This window comes from Uranotaenia lowii, chromosome 1, assembly GCF_029784155.1.
Source record: "Uranotaenia lowii strain MFRU-FL chromosome 1, ASM2978415v1, whole genome shotgun sequence".
Classification (NCBI taxonomy): Eukaryota; Metazoa; Arthropoda; class Insecta; order Diptera; family Culicidae; genus Uranotaenia; species Uranotaenia lowii.
This window is the reverse complement of record NC_073691.1, coordinates 126,019,328-126,045,749: the sequence shown is the minus strand read 5'-3', so window position 1 is coordinate 126,045,749 and position 26,422 is coordinate 126,019,328. Positions and strand designations below refer to the sequence as shown.

The window sequence follows — 26,422 nt, the reverse complement described above, 5'->3', positions numbered from 1 at the left end:
AAAGATATATTGATTAATCTCAAAATAAAAATCTGATAAACTTCACTCTCAGCAACTTCCATGTGCTTAATATTTGAACCCGAAATCAAAGTATTCATGTAATAAATACTTTAAAAAATCGTAATTTTTTCTCGCAATACGTCACAAAAGCACTGATTGGAATATATTTATTCCGGATTATAAAGGATGAATTCAAGAAAACATAATAATACTTAGCTTCGGTTCACTGCCAACTACCAATTCTGCCAGAGGACCTTCCGGGAAGACTTGGATCGAATTTCTATAGCCTGATAGGTTGGTCCTGCTTTACTATCGGAGGGAACAGCTAACCACATAATCAGTGTAGACATTTCACTATTCATTTAATTTCATTAAAAAAAATTCTTAGGACAATGATTTTGACACACGTGAAGTCGCTTGGCCGTATAATGTTCGTTAAAGTATTCAACTATTTTTAAACTCACGATTCCTATGGACCTCATATATTGTTAGAAATTGGGGGTTTCTTCAATGAGAATTCAATGAGCAATATTCAATGCAACTTTCAGAATGGAAATCGGTTCAAAAGGTTGTTGCACTCGGGTAATGAATGCGCTGTAACGTCACGAAAATTGATTCGCTATTTTCGAAAACGTTCAAGACATTTTACCTCATCACTATTATAGTATTTCTTCAATACAAATTAAACATAACGATGCGCTTTATTACATGAGATCAATCATCAAATTTTTAACGAAACTAAAAAAGTTATTTTTTTATGACACACTAGCTGACCCGGTGTGCTTTGCTACACCTTTCAAAATCAAATCATTTTTTCAGAAATTATTTTCTAATTTTTATTGTTTATTGGCATTATTTTAAATCAAATTATGACATCTTCTAATATATAAAGATGAGTTGGACTATAATATATGTTTGTTTGTTTGTATGCACCTTATACAAATCCACACTGCTTAACCGATCAGCCTGAAATTTGGCACAGAGGTGTAGTTGAACCAGGGTAAGGTTTTAGTAATAGTTCTGAGCCCCTCCCACCTAAGATAAGGGACCCTCCCATACAACTTTCGTTTTTATTCCCACAATCCAAAAGTCATGGCACCCATTTTGGCAGCAGATTTTCGTTTCCTTTGGTGGGTTTTTTTTTCACCATCATTATGGGCCGAGCATTAGCAACGACCATTCAAAGTTCACGTGTACTGGAAAGCAAATCAAAGCTTGCTGATCATTGAAAATTTGAAAGGGGGTATTTTGGCGGGTATTTTAATTCCTTCTTCTGTTCTAATCACGTGGTACTGGTAGGAGATATTTGAATGCAATAATGAGCCTACATTTTGGATTGAAAAATACAACTAGCCTGTTAGAAATATATTGAATAGAAATGTAGTGATTTTCAAAGTGCTCCCTACCCCCGCACCCCAGTGCTTTGAAGGTCTACATGAATATACAGTGAACTGAACAGTGAACAGTGAATTGACTTCTTCAGCTGAATGAACCGACTTTCATAAATTCCAGCTTTTATGAACCAACTATTGTCGAATTTTTAGAATCTCTCATAGAGAAAGAAAAAAATAATAAGATTCAGAGTTATAAGTTGAAAGCCTCGATTTCAACGCTTAAATAGCCGTCGGGGAATTTTAACGGGGGATTAGAAAATTGATCGTGTATTATCCAGAAAAACTTTTGGTTCCGTTGGAAACAAATCCATTACATGAAACTTTTATTAATTGAATCTGAGGCTTTTAGTTTTATGCAGTTCTATTTCTTTGGCCAATTTATAACTTTTGAGTCAATTTGTTCAATTCTACCATCCAATTTAGATAAAACTTATAGTAGAACCGTTTAGTACTGCGAATTTAAACAAATAAACTTTAAAATTGATCAGACTTCACAAGCATTAATGGGATGAATGTCCAAGAATAGAAACATTGAAATGTAACTCACATATAAAATTAGTATGGTTATTCTGGTTCAGAGGTGGTTTGTTTTCAAAAACTTCAAAAAACTAAATGTGGAACTTTCACATTTAAGACCAAGTACTCATAAAACATTGTGAAATGAAAACGAGAAAAAAGCACACAAATAGTTTGAAACATGCAATGTGAGTCTTCAACATGGTTTAACCAGATTCGGATGTTTGTTTAGAAATTTCAAAGTAGATAAAGGTCTAATATACCATTGTACAGGGAGATCATCCGTCTTGAAAAGTGGAATGAGATTTTTATTAGAGGCAGGATGGGAAAGATATCAAAACAATTAAATCATTTGAAGATAACAAATAAAAGTCCAAATCTTTTCAAGCTTCCTAAAAAATGGTGGATGAAAAAAATGTTTATCGTGATGAATAAGCTTTCAGGGGAAATTATTTTGTATGTCTTTTAATTTAAAGCTCATACCTTTAAGTTTTTCTATAATATGAAAACGATAAACACAGTGAATAATCTCAATAAAAAACTGAACAATGGCCAAAGATGCGCAAAATTGCTTATAATGATATAGTTTAATATAAAAATTCTAAAAGTCAAACGACTCATTTTGATTTATGTTTTATGTGAACCCGAGCATAGCCGGGTAAAATCAGCTAGCTATGAAATGAGAGCTGCAGCTAGAGTTTCAAATTGCAACACAAAGATAACTTAAACTAATATTCTGAATCTTGATCGATAAATTTGTGTTAAAGATCTGATAATTTTAATCTGTTTCCTTAAGCTTCGCCCTTGAAAAGGAGGGTCTCAAATGAATCGTACGCAAATAATCTAACTTATAAAATATGGTTGTTTTTGCTTGATATGTTCTGGATTTATGTTAAAAAACTGATAAGAGAGCCCCCCCCCCCCTCCTTGTCCTTTCCTTCACCCCTGCTGAATGGATATCGTGATCTTAATCGTAATCATACCCATTTTTTTCGTACCCAAAAATCCTCCTATATCAAATATAGTTCCATTGGTTGATAAGTTTTTAAGCTATACAACAAAATTTATATGGAGTCCCCTCCTTTCTTCCCCTCTCTACACTGTAAAGCGTAAGGGTCTATAATAATCGTAGAAACATATCTCGTAACCAAGTACCTCTCCATGCCATATTTGTTTCCATTTGTTGGCTTCGTTAGCATAAATTGAGGACTTATGCTTACAAAATGGTATTGGGCTCACGTCCCTCCTCCTATGAACCTACTCACAGATAATCATAGAATCATACCAAAATGATTTTCCATGTAAGCCTCCCCTTTCCTTGCTATATTCCCCATTCTATCATCCTACTGCAAGAAAGGAATTGTTCCATATAGAAAAATTTCTTGTATTGAAATACCATCCCATGCAAAATTTGGTTTTATTTGCGTAGTAAATTCTTGAGTTATGCAAAAACTTTAAAAAATGTACCATCCCCCCTTCCGTTCTCCCCGTTGAATGGAGGGGTGAGAACTTAATATTCATAACGGTATTTTTCGTACTCAAATACTTTTTGATGCCAAATTTGGTTTCATTTGCTCGATTAATTCTCGAGTTATGCAAAAAAAGTTGCATGGAAGCCCCCCTTTCCCCCTTTATATCTTTCCGCTGAAAAGATGGGGCTTCAATTTATAATAGAAACATTTCTCGTATCCAAATACCCTAAAATGCCAAATATGTTCCAAAAAAAAAAAAAAACCTCTTTGAAGGAGTGAGGGATACCAAATATTCATAGAAGCATTTCTCGAACCCAAATATTGTTCCGTGCCAAATTTGGTTCCATTTGCTGTTGTAGTTTTTGAGTTATTCAGTAAAAATGGTATGAGACTCCCCTCCTTCTTTCCTTTCTCCCCGTTGTAAGAAGCAAGGGGTCTCAAACAATCATTGGAACTTGTCACGTTCCTTAATTCCCCGTCATGCCAAGTTTGGTTCGATTTGCTTAATTAGTTTTTGAGTTATGTAAAAAAATATAAAAAAAGGCTCCTCTGGCCTTAATATCTCCCTACTGGAAAGAGAGAGGGGTCTCACATTATCATTGAAATATTTTTCGTATCCAAATACCAGTGATTGAAATCCTCACCAATTTTCTCATCAGAGGCTCTCAAAATACACGCTTTGAGCAGGGTTGCCAACTGTTTTTCGAAAAAGTCTGGAAAATTTTACAAAAATGTCTGAAAATGTCTGGATAGCTTACCTTTGAAGGTGGTGACCCTTTTTTTTGTTTTGGTTGCCAGATCTCCATGTTGCAGATAGCCAAAAATCGTTTGTTTCTGTAACTATCATCAGTTACATGTTCTGTTGGACTACATCTTGAAGCATTTGCCATAATATTCAAGGGATATTCAAATAACGTAGTATCGAGAGCCATATTGGATTTTTTGTGACGTCGCAAAAACGAATGTATCAAAAATTTATATGCGAATGGCAGAAATTAAAAAAAAACCCGTTTTAGAAAGAAAATGAATTCCAATTTCTTTATGATTGTGTTGTAAGGCCTCCATTTCACTATGTTACGAAATTTTTGGTCCTTTGAAGATCGCATTATGTTTTTTTTCTCATTTTAATAAAGTATGCAATATCATCTTGGTAGTTATTGAGAGTTCAACTGATTGTCAGTAGAAGGAAGTAGAATTAGATACAAACACTTTTGAAGCAGATGCACATTCAAAAAATTCTTCCGAAAGACAGAGTGCGACTGAAATTTTGATTTATTGTCAAAATTTCAATCGCATGAAAAGCTCAGCCAAAATGAAGGATATTTATAAAAATGTATTAAGCTCGTCCTTCTCAGTCATTCTAGCAACTGAGACTAGCTGGGATGAAAGCGTTCGCAGTGAAGAAATTTTTGGAAGTGCATTTAACGTATTCAGAGACGACAGAAATTTTCAATTGTCTCAGAAGAAGTCAGGTGGCGGAGTTCTTATAGCCATTTCTAATAGCTTTAATTCTGAAATAATTCCAACCCAAAAATTCAATGAATTTGAGCAGGTTTGGGTGAAGGCACACATAGCAGGTGAAACACACGTGTTTGCCTCAGTGTATTTTCCACCAGACCATGCTCATAAAAATACTTATGAAAAATTCCTTATCACTGCAGAAGAGGTAATATCTCATCTATGTGCTGAGGTTAAAATTCATATCTATGGGGATTTCAATCAACGCCACGCTGACTTCATCGAGGACTCTGAAAATGAAAGCATATTACTCCCAGTCGTTGGGGATAATGAAACTTTGCAATTCATTTTTGACAAAATTTCTAATTTGGGATTGAATCAAATTAATCACATAAAAAACCAGCAAAATTGCTATTTGGACCTTTTACTAACAAACATTTATGAAGATTTTTGCGTTATTGAAGCGCAAAACCCTTTATGGAAAAACGAGGCGTTTCACACGGCGATTGAATATTCCATATTTATACATGAACATCAAAGACCCAACGATTGCGAATATGAAGAAGTCTTTGAATACCAATCTGCAAATTATGAAAACATTAAGAATAGATTAAACAGTGTCGATTGGCAAGAAATTTTTAGGAACGAAGGAAATGTCGAAACTGCTGCTGACGTCTTTTACAAAATTTTATTTGGAATTATCTCACAAGAAACACCATTGAAGAAAAGAAGACGTCACCGAAACTCTAAGTACCCGGTCTGGTTCAACAGACAAATCATGAGCTTAAAGAATCGGAAACAAAAAGCACACAAATTTTACAAAAAACACAATACTAATGAAAATTTAGCATCGTATTTGAACTTATGCGATCAACTGAACTTGGTCATTAGCAATGCACTTGAAGAATATAATGAGAAAACTGAGCTTGAAATAAAGACTTGTCCAAAGAAATTTTTCAACTACGTGAAAACGAAGTTGAAATCTGGGAATTTTCCGTCAAGAATGCAAATTTCTTTCAAGAAATTTATACGACATTTAATGAAGAAGATCGTGATCGCGATTATTTTTCATTTTTTCCAGAATTCTCAAGGGACATTAGCATTAATCAAGTTCATGTGCAGGATATTCTGCAAGGACTAAAAAATCTAGACGCTTCGAAAGGTCCAGGACCAGACGGGATACCTCCTGTATTCATGAAAAGTTTGGCAATGGAACTGACAGCTCCATTGTTTTGGCTTTTCAATATGTCATTGGAATCAGGAAATTTTCCTAAAATTTGGAAAAGCTCATTTTTAGTGCCTATTTTCAAATCTGGTCGAAAGTCTGACATTCGAAATTATCGCGGGATAGCCATTATCTCTTGCATTCCCAAGCTTTTTGAAGCAATTATAAACGAAAAATTATTTTCCCAAATTAAGAACCGAATAACTGACAGGCAACATGGCTTTTTTAAAGGCCGTTCAACCTCAACTAATTTAATTGAATTATAGACTTTTCATTGAATGCAATGGATAATGGCAACCATGTGGAGGCTCTTTATACAGACTTTAGTAAGGCATTTGATCGCATAGACATACCAATGCTTCTTTTCAAATTACAAAAAATTGGAATAAAATCTAAACTCCTGAAATGGCTTGAATCATACCTGACGAATCGCCAACAAATAATAAATATCAATGGAAAGAAATCGCTCCCTATTCAAGTCACTTCAGGAGTTCCGCAAGGATCTCATTTAGGACCTCTACTTTTCATACTTTATGTAAACGACATTTCCTTTATTCTCAAAAATCTCAAAATGCTCATTTATGCCGACGACATGAAGCTCTATTTGGAAATAAGAAATGAAGAAGACATCAGCATATTCCAGAATGAAATTCACATTTTCTACCAGTGGTGCAAAAAAAGCCTTCTGAAGCTCAATGTAAAAAAATGCAATTTAATATCATTTAGCAGAAAAAGAACAACACCAAACATCACAATTACATTAGGAGATCAGAATGTAGAAAAATGTGAACGAGTTAGGGATTTAGGAATTATCTTAGACTCTAAACTTACTTTCACAGACCATTACAATACTATCATCCATAGGGCAAATAACATGCTGGGCTTTATTAAGCGCTTTTGCTTTAATTTTCAAGACCCATACACAATAAAAACACTATATATTGCCTATGTAAGGTCTTTACTGGAATATTGCAGCGTTGTTTGGTCCCCTTATTCAATTTCACACGAAGAAAGAATAGAATCAGTACAAAAGCAATTTCTACTATATGCTCTTCGTAAATTAGGTTGGACATCATTTCCACTTCCATCATATAAAGCGCGCTGCATGCTCATTGACATACAAACACTAAAAGAACGCCGTGAATATGCAATGGTTTCATTTGTAAACGATATTGTTTCGCAGCGTATTGACTCAAAAGAAATTCTATCAAAATTAAACTTTTATGCACCTTCTCGGCAACTCCGAAATCGAAATTTATTTTTCATTAATCACTATCGCACAAACTACGCGAAAAACGGGCCAATAAATCGCATGATGGCCTCTTACAATCAACACTGCGAAACCATTGACTTTACAATGTCTCGGCAAAAACTCAAACAATATTTTAATCGAAGAAATCTAAACTCTTAAGGAGAAATTGTAAAGCAGACACTGCTTAAACCTATTCTTAAGGAAATTCACATGTATCAAACTATGTAGTCTACGTTACGGTTGACGAAATAAATAAACTAAACTAAACTTAATCAAACCGGTTTACCATATTCAATTCTTATGTAGAACAACTAACATCAATTAATGCCAATAAATAATTGTGATTTTGTATAAAAGTTTGTTTTTTGATAACTTTACTGAAATTTTCATGGAAAAATTTGAACTAATTTTAAAGTTTTGCAAATTTGAGTAGGGAAAATACACCATTTTTTCGAACTTCGATGGTCTATGTTATATAAAACTAACTCGAAAATCCAACTTTTTTCGTACCGATCTTGAAGAGCAAGTATCCTTCTAGAATAACACGTTTTAAAAGTGAAAAATTTCCAACAAATTCTCCGAGTTATCAACAAAAAATGCAAATTTCCTAGTAAATTAATAGATTTTTAGTGATTGTGACGTCGCTGTATGTACTAATACTAAACCAGGGATGCCTTGACACTACCTTCTTTAAATATTCCTTTTTTTTGTAAAGCGGCCCACCACACTCCGCCACACCAAGAGGCTCGTTTGAGCCCCCTGGTAATGGACGCTTTCTGTTCTCAGCATGCCTGACAGCAAAAACGCTTATCAACAACAACTTAACGCGAGCAAAATTTACTCATTCTGAGAACTTAAAAAAATATTTACATTATGCGGGGAAATGGTACGATACAATAAACTAAATTTAGACATGAATCTCAGTGGAAAAAGATTTCCTTTAAAGAGATCCATTTTATTTAACAAAAACAAAAAAAAATAAACTAGAATCTATTAAACTAATGCTTTACAAAAGGAAAATTAAAAAAAATTCTACTACTAAATGAAAATTAAAATGTCCTTGATAATTAATAGCTTTTTCAACCACTTCTGAATGCATAATTCATAAATTCTAATCATTTCCTGTCATATTCTACCATGACCATTTTGAATTTTCAGAATTTCTTAGAACAATTTACGTCCTAACACAAAAGTCTGGAATTGTCTGGAAGAAATGACAAAAGTCTGGAAGTCTGGAAACCTGAAAAAATGTCTGGCAGAAGTCCAAAAAGTCTGGAAGATCCAGACAAAATCTGGAAGGTTGACATCACTGGCTTTGAGGCCTCGCATAGTAATACAGGAGACGATACATATACATTCATTCAAACCTCCCCCCATGAGGAGGATCTGCTCTGAGAGACACTATTCGTTTGCTGCCCCGAACGAACTCTCTCAACGTTCGGTTGCTACATGATGCATGAAGAAGACGAGGCACACACAGTCATTTACGTTATTGAATTTGATGGACTCAAGCCGATAGCTGTCGTTGAGGAGAATATCTTCAACCTCGCCGCAAAGGTTAAGGCAACAACAAAAACAACCGAACTTATTGCATTGCATAGGCCCGCAACGTATGGAGCAAGGAGGGAGGAGGAAAAAGAAACGAAAACACTAGCTGCCTGCGTGCGGTTGCTGTGCAATAATAGCAACAGCAGAAAAACCTCGGGTATTCGATCCAGGCACAAACGAAGAGTCTCGGGTTTGATGTGCCTTTTGAATTCGGTTCCCTCAAGAATGTAACAGGAGATGAGTGAGAGACATTCGTTTGGTTTTTTGGATTCGCTGCCTCGAATGTATATTGCTTCGTAAAGGCGGGCCATGTTGAGAGCGTATGCATCATCGGTTTTGTCGTTTTCGCTGCTTCGAAGCAACCTTTGCTTCCGAGTAAAGCGTTGAGCGAGAGAAGGTTGATCAATTCATTCTCAACCTAATACAACCACTGCCAAATACCCTCCCATGCCAAATTTTGTTCCATTTGCTTAATTAGTTTTTGAATTATGTAAAAAAATATGAAAGAGGACTGCCTCCGACTGCCATACAAAGTTTACCAAAATATGATCAAATTCAAATAATTGATAAACCTAAGCGTTTTGACATGATGAAATGGTTGATGAAATTGACAAATAAGTTTTCATAAAATTAGATGATACATTGTATTGATGGAGTTTTGATAAAATTTGATGATATATTGTATTGATGGACCTCTCCCTCTTTAAAAAGCGAAGACTCTCATATTCCATAAATAAGAGATGAATCATCCCAGAGGATGAAAATCCCGTGCAAAAAAAAATTGAAAAAATTTTACCACACCTTTTGATTGAGTGAAAGATTTTATTTTATTTTTTTGGAACTTTCGACTTCTGGTTTTGCTTTTGGCAAAAACGACGTTTTGATTTACGTTTCCAACGATTCGACCCTTTTTCGATTTTCTTGAGTGATGAAAAATTGCACACCGCATCGGCTAGTTCATACCACGTTCATATATTCTAAAATAGCATGCTGGTGGTGCATTAATTTTGGGGTAAAAATTCTGAAAAATCCAATTTTCAAAGGACGGAATCTAAATAAAATAAGAAAGGCATGCACTCTCATGCTTCTGGTCTTTTATCAGGTTTACTCCCAAAAGAATTAAGTACTGAGTGTATGTATCAACATAGTAAACTTTAAAGTAAAAAAGTTCAGATTTCAGAAAAAAAATAATTTTTTTGAAAACATTCCAAAAATGAAAACCTCAGTCCGTCCGAAAAATTAAATATTTATTAATAAAAAATATTCTTAGGTATAATTTAGAAATCAAACTTCCAATAGTGACATATTGACTCTCAAGATAATTGGAAGATACATGTTTCTCACTCTGTCAAGGTCTAAAGTTTTATTTAGGATAGCATCGAAAAAATTAACTCATGTGTGTTTTTTTCAAAAATGAATTTCAAAAACGGAAAGCCCTACGCGATGCGACATTATTTTAGCCAAGACACTCACCGTTTGCTTGTATCGATCGATTCCAGCATGTTGACCGACATGAGTCGCGCGATCTTGCTAAGCTCGGCATTCTCGGCGCGCAACTTTTCGTTTGTATCCTCGTACTGCTGCTTCTGCAATGATACACAACATATGTATAACCGTTATTATAGATGGCGACAATGTCTCGTCGTACGCGAATTCATTATGTCACACTTACACTTTCCTGCAGTTCGGAAATCTTTTCGTTAGCCTCGTACAGCTGCAGCTCAACGTTGTTCAGGTAGGATTTCAACTTTTCCATCTCGTGCAAAAGACTGTCCATTTCACTTTCCTTCGTCGGGGACGCCGTTGATGATTTTTGCCGTCGAAGAGAAGAACTTGCTCGTCCATCGTCTCGGGATGAAGATTTCTGCTGTTCGTCCTCTGCTTCGCTGCTGCTGCTGCTCACCGAGGGAACGATTTCCGCTAGTTTTTTCTTCAGCTTTCGATTTTTATCCATAAATTCGGTGCGCTCCTGTCTCATGGAGGTGATGTCTATCTGTAGTGCAGCGACACTTTGCTTCAATAGTTGATTCGTTCGTTCTAGGTTTTCATTTTGCCTTGTAACTGAAAAAATATAGAGAAAATTTAGAGGAAATGTATTTATTAATTACTTAATCAATGTAAGAAGTATCGGAAAGACAATAGCAACTTTTAAAACTAGTTTACCCAAAAAATGGGTTTTTTGGGGTTGTACATAAAGCAAAAGTTTGTTTACATGCTTAGAAGTGTAGTGCAATCAATTTGTTCGGATTAGTTTTTTTTAATATTCGTTGTGGTTCGTATTGATCTTGAAACTAGAAAGAAAATTCTGCATACTTTGTGCACGGTGTTACCTACAACCAAATCGCAAAACGGTTCAAAGTGCACCACACATCCGTGAAAAATATCATCGACAAATATAGCTTTAAGTCGTCCTTGAAGGATCTGCCTAGATCCGGAAGAAAACCTGGTTCCAGTCAGCCCCAGTTGGATGCTGAAGTAGTCACTCATATCAAACGTAACCGATCGGTATCAACGCATGATCTAGCTAAAAAGTTCAAAACCAGCATTGGGATGATTCAAAGAATCAAGGCCAGAAACTCCTTAAAGACGTACAATAAGCGGAAGGTACCTAAGAAATCAGTAGAGCAACAATCTTCGGCAAAACAAGGGCACGGGGACTTTACGAACGGATTCTGGACAACAGTAACAGGTGCATCTTAATGGACGACGAAACCTACGTCAAACAGGATTCAGGATGATGCCGACTGCACGGTTGCGATGGAAAAATTTGGGCAGAAGGTTCTAGTATGGAAAGCTATTTGAGGTCTGTGGTCAAGTATTTTTTTCACAAAAGGTATATTAAATTCTCAAGAATACAAAGATGAATTCTTGAAAAAAGATTACTGCCCCTCTATAAAAAGTAAAAAGCATCAGCATCCCCCTCTCTTCTGGCTAGATTTGGCATCTGCACATTTCGTCAAGTCTGTACTGCAGTGGCACAATAACATCCAATTTATCGAGACAAACATCAATCCAACAAATTGTCCAGATTTCCGATCGAGTGAACGATACTGGGCGATTGTGAAGAGGATCTTTAGGAAGGAGGGGACAGTTTCTCTAAGCATGGAAAAATTCGAGAAAAATTGGAAGGCAGCATCCAGGAAATGCACAAAAGCTACTATGCAGAACCTGATTGAAGGCATTTCATCAAAAGTGCGATCATTCCTTAGAACATAAGTTTTTGATGTTAACCATGACATTGTTTCGCATATTTTTTTTTACAGTGCCTTATGCGATCGTTATTGTTGCTTGGTGAAAAGTATTAAATTTTTGTATGATAATGTTTACCCCTGAATCTATGCAACTAATTTAACATTTCTTCAAAAATAATTAAGGGAGCAGAAAATGTGTGATTTGGCTAAACAGGGATACTTCTGCTAAGAAGAAAATAAGCACGTAATAATGTCAGTTTTAATAGATGGGAAGGCATTTTTGTTGTCATACTGTGTTTGAATACAACCGAGTTCATCATTTACTTACATATATATCATTTGCATTGTACCATTTCATCTCTCTTGCAGAGCCGGATTAACCCATCGGGGGCCCAAGGCCATTTTTGAATCGAGTTATTTTAAATGCCATCGTATTGAATATATAATATTTTAAACAAACAAACAAGTTCAGTATATTGCCTTCAAAGAACCATTATGTTTGCGATGAAAGAAGTTTCTGGTATTTTAAAACAATAGAATTTACTGTTTTTATTTAAAAAATATCTGGCCGTGTGCTTCATCGGAAGCGAATTAATTTTCCGAATCGAATTCAGGTATTGTAAATTTTTTTTTTCATATGCTATATGTTTATTTCAATTTCATATTTTTCAAACACCTAAAAATCATTTTTATGTTACGTGTTTAAAGCTTTAGTTGTAATGCAGGTAACAATTTAAAAAAATCTCATAAGATCAAATATTAAAAACAGCGAGTTACATTCAAAAACATAACTAAGAAGAAGAATAAATGTTCGAAACAAACAAAGAATCAGTAATCCTTTAAAAAAAATTGTCATTTCAAATGAGTTCAGCAGCTTAAGAAAAAGAATTGGAGTGCCCAAAACTCATAAAAATAATGTAAATAAAACTGAAAAAATAACATAAGATTTGAAAATCTCAATGAATGGGATCTCTATTTAAAATCTGGATGAAGATAAGACTAACACATTAGACTGAGTCGATTTGGGGTCATTTTGGAATTTCTCAAACCCTGAGGTCTTAAAAGCTTCGTCTTGGTCCAAAACTCATCCATGATTTTTTGCAAAATTTTTAAGTTACGTTTACATGAGTAAATTTGAACTTTTAGGTTTGTATGGGAAAATTAAATATTTTGTACTGAAAAATCAACATCATTTTTGTTTCGTCTGTGAAACCGACCCAGCTGATGGTTTTTGTGCCAATTTATAAAATTCCTTAAGGAAATTTTCCGCTAAACAACTTTGTCGAAGATCGCAACTTCGTATCATATTAGGTAAAAAAGTTATTAGCTGTTTAACAGGGGTATATCTTTTCGCATTGATAAACAATAAATTCAATTGACATCCCTGCAGGGTGCCTAGCGAAGTATTGCGTGACTACTTTCCATGCAACACTTCGCGAGGCTCAAGCAGTGATGTCAATTGAATTTACTGTTAATCTATTCGAAAAGACATACCCCTGTTAAACAGCTAATAACTTTTTTACCTAATAGAATACGAAGTTACGGTCTTCGACAAAGTTGCTTAGCGGAAAATTTCCTCTAGGAATTTTATAAATTGGCACAAACACCATCAGCTGGTTCGGTTCCTCAGACGAAACAAAAATGATGTTGATTTTTCAGTACAAAATATTCAATTTTCCCATACAAATCTTAAAGTTCAAATTTACTCATGTAAACGTAACTTAAAAAATTTGCGAAAAATCATGGATGAGTTTTGGACCAAGACGAAGCTTTTAAGATCCCAGGGTTTGAGAAATTCCAAAATGACCCCAAATCGACTCAGTCTACTAACACATAAATATATTAACCTATTTTTTAAGTATTTTTTAACAATGAAATCATAATCAGAATCAGAAGCACTACAAAATCAATAGCCTAAAACTTCGGTTAGATTAGTAAAAAAAAATCTTCAATTCTATTTTCAAATCTTAGACTCAAACTGTTATGGAAAGATTTTCAATGTTTTTTCACTTTCTTCACATTTTTTTAAAATTCAATAAAACCGAAATATGCCTGGATACTGTCCGAAAACATCAAATAATTAACATCAAAGTTTAAAGTAAATGCGATATACTTTTATAGTAAATGCGATAAAACTACACTAAACGAAAATGGGAGCTGTCTTTTTCTATTCCATATATTTATTCTGTACTGCAAACATCACTCAAAAACTGATAATTACTCAAATTTATTCATATTTCGACAAACATTTCTTGAACATTTAAACATTTTGATGTTATCTTCAAAAAGTGAGTTTTTACCATTTTATCTATTAAAATTTCGCAAATATCAACAGTGTGTTATTTTAACTAAAAATTGAAAATGCAATGGTCTACCTAAAGCGGGCACGCCTGAAGAGCCGCAGCCAAAATCAACTAAAAAAATGTAATGTTACATAGTTAAAAATGTGTAATTTGTGGTGAAACGTGAAATCTACAGTGACTATTTTTTATAAATAATTTCTGAAATGGCTGGCCTGCCACATGCAGCAGTGAACCTCTAGTTTGATAGATCTGATCTTTATAAAATTCACCTCCAATATTTATGATAAAAAAAAATTACAAATTTTTAATTTGCAGCCGAAAATACATGGATTTATTAGGTTTATGTTCTCAACCGGGAAGATGTTTTTTAATTTTAATTATTGGCTTTTTACGGTCTTAGATTTCGATCAACCAACTTTTTATTCGAAATTACCGACGCTTCAACCAGTTTTTGTGGTCTTTCTCAAGGGAATTATCTGTCTGCTGGATTTGTGTTCACATAAACACTTCTAAACTTTAAGCAAAGTTATATATTTTGACTAAAACTTGAAATAAAGATTGTTTTATATTTGCTACTGTAATATGAGGTGGGACTGATTCTATGATATTGGAAACGCTGTTCTTTCAGCACCCGATTTGATTTAGATTCAGGTCATTTGATTTAGATTCACAAAGTGGGGTGAAATGGGACAGTTGCTGTTAATTGAGAAACTCGTGTATGTACTTAGAATGCCTTCATTATAGCTTCCATCATTTAAAACACAAATCAGTGCAAAGTTTATCGGTTTACAGATTTTTTTTTATTTTATCAATTACCAGTAATCCCCTTGTTTATCAACCATACTAATATTTGATGAAATGTTGATGGTGATGCTTAATTCCAGAGGAACACTCAAACAAAATTTTGATTTTTTATAGGCTTCCTTCGATAACTAAAAGCCCTCTTAAGATCATGTTCAAAAAGTAAGTTTATTAAATTCTACGTTCTACCGTTCGAAGCAGATTGAATTGATTTTTTCTTTTCTCGCCAAAACCACGAATGAATTTTTCATCATATGTCAAAATTCAAGTCATGACACATTACTATTTGAAGTGATGCTAAACAGCACTTGTCTTGTAACGAAATAAAGCGATTTTTGTATGCTTGAAATAATATTTGAATTTAAATTGAAAATTTAAGTTTACCAAAGTTTGTTTTCCGAGATATGTGAACCTCATTCATGTTTCATTTGGATAACACAAACTATAACACATAAGGAAATTCCAAATGTTCAAGCGAATACCAATACGCTTGAAGAATACTCCAGGAGATTCTATGTTCAGCAAGTTCAGTTACTAGCATGTTCCATTATAGAAAGTTCCAGAATATTCCATTACTATTTAGCATGTTCTACCATAGAAGGTTCCAGAATGTTCCATTTCTATATCATTGTATTTCCGATGTTTCTAGAAAGTTCCATATAATTCCTTAGAAGAATCTAGAATATTCTGTACGTAATTTATTGGTATAATTCCGTCGTTTCCAGAAGATTCCATTAGCATATAAATACAGACTCGAGTAATCTGTGAGTTAGTGTTATTCTACCTTTCAGTGAGTATTATTCTGCATTTGAGTGAGTATTGTTCCAACCTTCAGTGAGTTCAAGTGCATCCTCGAGTTCGTGTCCTAAGTGAAAATAAAGTATTCCCAAATACAAAAGTGTGGTTTTGTGAATCCAAGTACCAAGAAAGTTATCCCTATCGACGTCAGTGAAGTTACCAGAACTTTGGACTGTTGTCGATGTTAGAGTTATCAGTACTCTAACCAAGATTTCCTATCAACATTTGAGCTTTCCGTTTCCTGCAACGGAACACCAAATAATATTGACTTGATCGAATTTTTTCGATCACTCAGAAAATAAATGTATGAACGACTCCAATTTTCATTTTTTTTAATATTTCATAGTAATTTAAAAACTAAGATAAAGAAAATAAGATGAAAATTACTGTGCACTGAAAGGATTTTTTGGGTGTAAATTAAAAAAATGGACTAAAAATTTTTCAATAACCAAAGTGTCTGAGGGCTCTGCGACCGAATATTTTAATGTTGCTTAAAAATGTTTCAGAAAAGACTAAATTTTTCATTTCCGGAAAAATTATGATGATCTACTGTATTTTTTTCTTTTGAACATCTTCTTTCAACACACTGTTCCTAGTCAGATTTACGGGATAAAAAATGAAATTTATAAAATAGATGCTATTGAAAAGAGTATTTAGTATTGTGAGTAAAATTAATCAAAAATGGTAGTAACTTTTAAACCTAGATCCATTTTTTTTCAAACGAAAAACACATGGACCAAGTCTTTCTGAGGCTATCAAATGATAGATTTTCGAATAGGCTTAATTCTCGTTCTTTTACGTTTTTCAATTTCGTTTAGCTGTAGCATTTGACCACTTCTTGTCAAATAGTTTTCATTAGTATGGATTGCAGGCCCATGCGAAGGAAAAGTTCCAAGGGGGGGGGGGGGGGGGGGAGGGGGTTTCGAAATTCAAGTATAGCTTCAAATAGAAACAATACCAAAAATGCACAATAAATAACAAAATTGATTTTAAAAAAGGATTTTCTAACTCATGACCATCACCCAAAATCAAAAATGAATAACTGATACGATTCAAATAAATCAGAATCTAAGTTTCAAAACATTTTTTTCCCTATAAGTTGCTATAAATTATTCAAAAAGAACTGAACTAGAAATTTTAAGTCAATATTTATGAAACACCAGAAAAGCCAGACTTTAAGCTTCGGGCATAAGAATCAGTGCTCAGTTTTAAGATATATTAAATATAACAACAGATTTTAAAGAATTTGAATCCAAATTTTATAAATCAAATGAGGTAACAGAAATTAACCATGATTAAAAATTGTTTAGCAAAATAATAGTAATTTTTTATTATTAATCATATTAATTTACATTTCTTTTCTTCATTTTCAGTTGAAAGGTGGATATCTTGAATTTGAAATCACAATTTGAAATAAGAATGACCAATAAGGAGAAAATATCCATTATGACCTCGAGATAATTTATTCAAAACTAGAAGATGATTATTGAATTTCATTTCAAAACGAAAATATATATTTAATTTGAAGAGTACCAGTGAATAATGTCAGGGATAAAATCCTTTTTCATATTCAAATTCTTCCAGTTATAAAAATAAAAGGCTTAAAAAATCATGTTTCATAAATTTTACAATAATAACTTTGTATATTTAACTTACAATCTTATTTAACGACAACGAACTTTGAAATCATTTATTCAAGTAATCAAGAAACTTATGGTTGCTTAGGAGGTTATTCAAACAATGTAGTTTGTTTTCAAGTTTGCCTACATTAAGTGTAAAGTATAATTTCAATCCCAACTCAGGATTTCCTCCCTCCGATTGATGAATGGGTTTAAACTTTTTGGACCCAATCAAACCTTAAAATGCAGCCAACGTTCGGTAAGATAACCGTTATGCAACTCCCTCTTACCAATTGGGATCAAAGGCCCAAAAAAGTGCCTTCACGAAACCATCAACCAAACTCAACTTAAGAGTAGCAAGAAGGCGACGGAAAGTAAAAAAAATGAATGAAACACTCACTTTCTTCGCACTTGTTGATCAGTCGGTTGTGATTCTCGCGCAGCTGCAGGTAGTCGTTGTTGTGATTCTCCGCCATCGTCGTCCCGGTCAGATTTCCGCCCCGGGGCAAGTACATCGAGCTGTGCATGCTCATGGCGGTGGCCGAGCGCGAGGAACAGGCCGACCCGGGCAGTGAGAACGTGTGATCTTCGTGGGTTGACGACGCTGAGGAGGCGTTCGAGGAACCTCCGTTGCCGGTGATGTTGTTAGCAATGTACAGATGCAGGGAACTTTTCCGCTTCGGAATCGGTATGTTGCTCCGAGAGCCCGGTGATGAAGACTGTTGCTGCTGCTGGTCCATGGCTCTTCGTCGTCAAGAAGAGAAAGAAGGGAAAAAACCCACGGGCTATCTCGTCTTAGATAAGCTCCAAATCTAGGTGCTGGTGCTGGGAATCAAACCGGTGGAGTACGGTGACATTTGGAATGGCAACGACCACGATGACGGTTCCGAAACCCTTTTGCTCGACACAGTTGTCGGTTATTTGCTCTACGCGTTTCCTCACGTTTGAGGTGAGAGATGCTATAAATTGTTGGCTCTTGTACTGCTAAGCTATCATTTCATATGGAGGGTACACACAAACGATGACCGAGGTAATTACTGCAATGAGATAACAACATTAGAGAATTAGTTTCTTTTAGTAACATCATATTTCCGATATGTAAGACTTCGTGTATCATGAATTACATTAAACTTTTACAGGACCTTCCTTATTCCTTATCATGTATGTATATCCACCTTATTGATAAATAACCATCATTTTTGATCCCAGCCACCACAAGCTAACAAGTGTTCGCGTTCTGCCTCGAGCGATTTTATATAGCTTTGTAATAATGTCAGTCATAATTCCATTTATTCCAAGCTCCAAGACGCAATCGTTGACGCCTCTTCGTTATTGGTCATTCTTTAATCGCCGGACTGGATGAAAACACCTTCAGCCGCCCACTTGACATCATCGGCGATCCGAAATTCCACGGAACGACAATCGAGACGGAGGACGCTGACCAGACCATATCTAGCATAGCATGAGAACTAGTTCCACCAAAAGTATCGGTGAGCAAATGGGCTGCAATTAGCACTTGTTCGTTGCGAATGGATTGAATTTGTGCGTGTACTAGCTACAGTTTAATTTTTATTAAAAGTATTCTAAATTAAGTTAAACTTAAAAGGCCGCACCAACAAGACTTTTTCGGTTGAGGCTAGAGAAATGGAAGCAACTTTTGCTCATATTGTGGCGCTCCTGGTGGACGGATTTGGAAGTTCTTGGCACCTACGTGTCGGAAATTTTGCCAGCTTCACGTATGTAGGGGAAAAGTTTATATAACGCTCCATGTGGCTAATACGCGCCACTCGTTTTTCAAGAAACTGTAACATTTTAAGGCTGTAAAATACTGCCAATTTGTTTTTAATGCTCTGATTTGCCAGGACAAGCATGGTTTTTCCTTAAAATGTCCCTGATTCGTGAAAATTACACAATTTAGTTGTTACATCATCTCGATGTATATTTCAAGACACTTTAAATAAGGTGTTATTTAGCGAAGAAAAATGAACAAGAAAATATTTTATGATACATCGGTAAAGAATAATCTTAATTATGATTTGATGTTAAAAAATCACACTAAACTCGCCATAATATGCTTTTACGGGTATGTTTTATCACGGCCCTTGCGCTCGTTATAACGCACCAGTCATAAAATGGTGAAAATAGCATTATTTTTCTAAACTGCTAATTTTCATTGAAAGTTAACAAAAAGTGTACAAACCACTTTCCAGGAATAATTCAACCCAAATAAATCAAATTTGATTGTTTTATGAATTTCATTTAGTCCATGTTGATTTTTCTTTCCAGTCAAAAAGTGTTTTAGTATTGGTGTGTTTTTTATCTTCGGCTGTTTTCGAGTGTGTTCGGCAATACACACAGGCGCGAATTAGCAACACGGTTTAGTTCTGTGGCTTTTGATAAGGGTTAAGGGTTCAAAAAATCAAGTTTTCGAAGCAGTTAAGTGATTTTGAATGATGAAAAATTATTGGCACTTGTAGAAAAGACTTTTTGTGCGGTAGATATATGAGATGTGTTGTGTCGAAATTAAGCTCAAGCACAATGCAGACAAACTGGCATCACCCCACACGCTCGGCGACATCCATCATCGGAGAAGGAGTTCATCAGGTGAGTGTGGTCCGTGAGTCCGTGCTCCGAGGTCAGCATGGTAATTAGGCGATTCCGGATGTAATAGTCCGAACCGCATACTTTTCTTCATCGATTTCACTCGTTTTTTACTCCAAATGTTCACGGAAAACATGGCAAATTGGTGATTCGCTTAGATGGGGCATAATAGAGCATGTTCCCTTATTTTTGACATTCCGAAAATCGGCTGTACTTAGTAAACAATCACCATAGAAGCCGAAAGAAGGAAAAAAAATGTGCACTGTTATTTGGAAAATCCATTGTGGTCTGCATCTAGGCTAGATTAACAGCTGAAATTGCTCAGAATTACCGTATGGCGCGTTATCAAACGGTATTATGCATGCCGAAAAAATCCAAAATATGAACGCTAATAATCATAGCAGCTTTGCCTACTAGCGAAACGTCGCATACGTCGCGACGTTGAAAATAATAACGACGCATCGCAAGTTTCCTAGGATACTTGGAGGATGCGAATGATTTTTTTTGTTTCGATTATAGTCGTTTTACCATCTTTATGGCATTCGCGACTTTATCAACGTTACAGTTGGCGGATCGTTATTGAAAAACTTATCCGGTACAACTGTGTTCGATGTTTACTCTTGGGCTCGAACTCGTGGACATCGGCTCAGGAGACAACAGACTTGCCAACTGAGCTATATCACAAGCCCTAAATGCGAATGATGGTTTAAGGAAAATGTACAGTAAATAACATAAACAATGTTCGAGTACTACATCGAAATCGCCTACTGGACTGAAAAAAGAAAAACAACCTGCGAATGACAGAAATCTCGCTAGTAAAGTCGCTATTCGGTTTGGTGCTATACACATAATATAAGAAAGCATGTAAGACGATTCGGACGGAAGCCTCTAGCCAATAATCGTCGGAGTGGAACTGTTGATCGGTGCTGCCCATAGTACCGTGGGGAGAATTTGACTACGGGAAGGAATCAAGTTGTATCGAGTTAGCAAACAGAAAAATCGGACCATAAAACAGAATAGTGTGGCCAAAATCCGTGCTCGGAAGCTGTACGATCAGGTGTTGACCAATTTTGACGGGTGTCTTCTGATGGACGATGAAACCTATGCCAAGGCTTACTTCGGGCAAATCCCAGGTGAAAAATCCCTGGTAAAACGATAAACGAAGAAGGTGTGAGGTTACAGTTACATTTTAGAATCCCTTCGAAACCATGATGAATACGCTACATTTGTATAAAAAAAGATCTTGAATTCACTAGTAAATAACTTAAATACACGCAATTGTTTCTGTTCCAATTCTATTTGAAGCAAATTTAACAAATAAGTTTATTGATCACACGAGATTAAGCTGTATGTAGCATGAAGAACACTAGGTTTTTATGAATTTTATAGAATTTTACAACTCCCATAACTTTTTTGAAGGTTTTACTGCCAAAAAAGCAATAAACACAATTAACTTTGTATAGGAAAACAAATTGTTCGATTCAAAAATCACCAGAGATGTAGATACTGAATGTTTTATAAAATATTACTTTGAATTATAAAATATTCCTTGATTCTGGCAATAGGTTTTATGTAAAAAAAACAATAAACCTACATAAGTTTTACCTTCAGAAAATTATGAATTTTTATTTTTAAAAGATTAAAATTTTTCCATTTCTTCTAATATTGGCAGAAGAATTGGCAAAAATAATAACTAAGAAGAAACTTCATTTCAAAACTATAAATGAATGAATAATATTCAATTCTGTATGGAAGAAGAAATTTGTTCATATGCATTGAATATGCAACAATGTTTTCCTCCATAAAAAATTGAAACTAAATGCGCTCACTCACTAATCGTACTTCCACAGCCAGAACTTATGTCCGATCCCGGAGAATAATAAAAGATATTTATTATTCTTTTCGTATTTGCTTATGTTTTCTATTATGTTGACATAGAAACATTAAAATAATAGAAAACATAAAATGGCCGGGCCCACTGTGGATCATCTGGAACACGGGAACAGAAGAAACGATCAGTCTTGTTACCTTATCACACAATTGATAAATGGAACTGCATAATAAACAGTTAAATTGAAATGAAAAACTACATATTTTTTATCTAATTGATTTTCACGTAGATGAAACGTAATATTTAGATAAGTAAACGCGTCCCTATAGGAATTGATGCTTACTTACAACTTACATGCATTTTTAGTGGGTTCAGCGCGATGTAATGATAGATACTACGTCAAATGTTTTTAGTATTTAAATAATATTTGCGTGCAATTTCTTTTTAGGTTTGTTCAAAATAATACGAATTTAATTAAATTTTATCGTATCGTAAATTAAATTTATTATCATTTGCTTTAAATAATCACTATAACTTAATCACTGCTGACGCACTTACGTTGTAAAAAAACTCCTATTCCAAGAGCTCTTGCCAGCGGGTTAATTCGGGAAATTCTGTAAAGTTATAAAAAATAAATAATTTGAAAAAGAATATCTAAATGATAATAATTAACATTGTTAAGGATTTGTAGAAAACTCATTCGTTTACCTTCGGGCATCAAACTCGAAACGCAAAAATGCTCATTCACGATGGCAGGTTACCTGACAAACCACAAAAACAGTTAGCCCTCAGAATTTTTCCTACAAGTAAACAAGTTAGCTTACTGGCGACAATTCCTTTTTAAAATTAGAATCTACAACCACACGCCTGGAAAAAATGCGCAAAATGCATTCACTAAGACTTTATGTGAAATTCATGAGCTACGAGCTACGTAACTGTAAAAGTAAAGGAGCTAGAATTGATGTGATGCAGCAAAAGCTTAGTTTATGTGAAAAATACCGTAAAATTTATTTCAAAATTATTTTGCGTGCAGGTAAAAAATTTTGAATTGCTACGGCTCGGGGGGATGTTCCAGAAAAATTTAAAATGATTTTTGCCGACTTTTCCCTTTCATAAGCTCTATACTACAAACAAGTAACGTTAAAATCTAATCCTATACGTGGAATCATCATAGCAATTCAGAAAATAGATGTCGTTGGCAAGCGAATACACTCGGGGGTAATCACTTTGCGTGTGGGGAAAACGAAAAAAAAAACATTTTACTTTCACCAATTTCACCATGAAATCAATTTTCGACAACACTTTCTATTCTTAGTATAATTTCCTTCCAGCACTTTCCGGCACTTATTGGCGGACTTTTAAAAAGAAAGATGAATGTGCACTGTCACTTCAACCTTAAACTTCTATTACCTTTTTGAAACTAAATGCGCTCACTAACCTTTAAAAAAGGTAAAAATACACTATTTCAGAAATCATTCCAATCATTTTATATTTTTCACCGATGCTTGGTGACCCAAAAGGTATCAAAAATATATGGCAAACAAAAGTCAATTTAATGTAGGCCCATGAGAACACCGTTTCTGCAATTTTAGTCGAACATGATTGTAATGTAAACTGAAGCAATAACACTAGTTTACAAAATTTAAAAAAAATCGAGAACTTTATTGGCCGACCTACATATATTTTCAATGTGAAATCGGGCGCTTAATCCGAAAATGAAATTAAAAAAAATTCAGTAGAACAGTTTTTGAGTTATGCTCCAAATATGAAATTTTGGACAAATAAAAAAAGTACTTGTACTTGGAATAAATATCTCGGACTCCACAGCAGTAATTCGTTCCATAGCAGTAAATTTTGTTCCAGCGAAAGTTTTAGACTCGATGGTAATACAGTAGTGTTCCGATTTTGTCAGCTCCCGATTTTGTCTACCCCCGATTTTGTCTATCCCCGATTTTGTCAGCATTTTATCCCCATTTTGTCAGCCTTTAAATTTAGTTGAAATTTTCTGCTTTTGAACTAAAATTCCCAGTCATTTAACACTGTATGTTTTTTGGGGGTTGTTTTGACCCCCGTAGAGGACCACCCATTACCCACTTGGTATTTTAAGGGTGGGTATTCTAAGGGTTGGGGTGATTGAAGGTTCATAAGAGTTTTTACTGATGACAAATGGAAGGAGGTTGAAACTTGACCACATTTTGATCACATGGTTTATGGATAGCCCTTGGGGTTCATCCATAAACCACGTAGACTTCAGGGTGGAGGGGGGGGGGGGGGGGGGTTGGACAAAGTCTACACTCCATACAAATTTTTGAAATTTTATATGGACAAAAGTATACGAGGGGGGAAGGGGGCGGCGGGTCTGAAATGAATCTACGTGGTTTATGGATATTCCATTAGGGAACTATTCACAAACCACGTGGATTTGTCGTTTTTCATGAAACATATTTTATTTTTTTTTTAATTCAGAAAAATAAAGGGCGGTTCAAAATAAAACATTTATTTTTGTAAATCCGTAAAAAAGTACCATTACATTCTTCAAATTAAAACGTTCCATTGCTTGTGGTTTAACATCAATTTCCCAGAGATTTTACCATACCTACCTGACGAATACGACGCACACACATGATGTCATCAATCGAAAGGGATGATTCTTCTGCCCAATCGATGATTTTATCGAACATTCCCACCATTTCTGCATGGTGATTCTTTTGGCAACATTCTAATAAACCATCCCGATTCATCTGCATTACATACCATCTGAGCAGTAAGCTTTCGATGAAGTATTTCCTCGTGAAAGTTCTCCAAAAAACCCTCAACCCTTCCTATATCGCTCTATAACGCTTCGCCACATATCTTAAGCTTGTGGATACCACACAGAATTTTTTTTTGACTATTACGTGTCACCGAAACTGCAACCTTTAAAATAAATCAACCTGTAATTAACAAAACCTGTAATTTTAACTTGCTTTCCTTGAAAGTTAACGAAGATTCATTTACTATTACAGCAAATGTCCTGTAAAAAAGTTGTACACTGAAAATTAAATGTCACGTAATTTGTTTTTCGAGCTGTAAAATTACGGCAAATGTCCTTCCCCTTTTTTGTTACAGGACATTTGCGTAGTTCCACAAGAAATAGTTTTTGCTGTGCATAGCGCTTCTTGAAGTTATGTATCCAGTGCAGTGAAAATTTAAATGAATCTGGGACGTTGCAACTTTCAGCAAATGCTTGAGCTTTGACTATGAGCATGGTCGAAGAAACTGTTTTGTTCAGGCGTCGTTGGTTAAGAAACCAAAGAAACAAAACATCCTACAAATTTTTCTACGCACCTGTGGAAACGTATTTGAAAGTCTTACCAAGTCTTCGCGATGTTTGCTTTCTTCCCAGCCTTTTCCTAAAAATTCCGAAGGATTTTGACTTTTTCCTTAAGGCTGAGCGAGTTTCGCTTTTTTTCTCAATAGCCACTATTTTTGGAGACATCTGTAAATTGTTAAAAAAAAAGCCATCTGTTTTGAAAACCGTACAATTTGAAGCACTTAAGATAGTACAAACCTTGCTCTACACAGTGCTTAGCTTTTAATGGTGACGTTTTTTAAAGTTAGTTATTATGAAGGTTCTTGATAGTGTTTCCAATATAACTGCGAAAATTGGTAAACGTATGTATTAGGAAACAGTATTTTCAGATTTTATTTGGTGTTTAGAACTTACCTCACCGGCGGCGGTTGGAAGCAGAAAGAGGTTGTTGAATATTGACATCTAATCATGAAGCATTTGGCAGCAGTGAGCTGTCAACACGTGCTGATAGGTTCAAGATGTATTAAGTTTAAAGTGATCTTACTTATGTGATCAACAAATTCAGCTGCTTTGCAATTGCATATCTATCCTGCAGCTACGCACCAACGGTTTTTCAAATGGCATGTACACAATCCATTGTATGAAGGGTGCTTGTAAACAATCACTTAGGGTTGAGTTCTTGAACAGGTCCTCCATTTTGCTATTTGCAAGACTTTTCATTTGACACCTCAAGAACTCAAATCGGTCAAGCGGTCATCGAGAAACGTGTGTGACATTATTTTGTTACATACACACACACACACACACACACACATACATACATACATACACACACAAACAGACATTTTCCGATCGCGACGAATTGAGTCGAATAGTATATGACACTTGGCCCTCCAGGCCTCGGATCGAAAGTTGGTTTATCAAGCGACATGTATGTATACCCTTTTTTGTAAAAAGGGTAAAAAATAAAGAAAAGGGTTCAATGTCACCCCTTATCACGGTATTGACATAAAATATCGAAGTAACAAGTAAACGGACAATTATCAAATCAAAATTGAAATTATTTTCAAGAAAATTTTTTTTCCCGATTTTGTCAGGTACCCTGTTTTGTCTGCCCTGAA

At 34.9% G+C, this 26,422-nt stretch overlaps 1 protein-coding gene across 3 annotated transcripts in view; it reads right to left on the bottom strand.

Annotated features, from left to right (window-relative positions):
* LOC129739842 (shootin-1) overlaps nt 1-26,422 on the bottom strand; it is a 67,182-nt gene that overhangs the window by 30,928 nt on the left and 9,832 nt on the right. For 2 of the 3 annotated variants that reach the window (XM_055731369.1, XM_055731370.1), the window contains exons 2-4: nt 17,978-18,614; nt 10,538-10,926; nt 10,339-10,451 (exon numbers count right to left, since the gene is read on the bottom strand). In XM_055731369.1, the coding sequence (XP_055587344.1) occupies nt 10,339-10,451; nt 10,538-10,926; nt 17,978-18,317 (842 nt within the window). In that variant the 5' untranslated portion in view covers nt 18,318-18,614. Of the gene's footprint in view, nt 1-10,338; nt 10,452-10,537; nt 10,927-17,977; nt 18,615-22,567; nt 22,587-26,422 lie in introns of those variants that run through there. The other variant, XM_055731372.1, reaches the window with a different exon arrangement.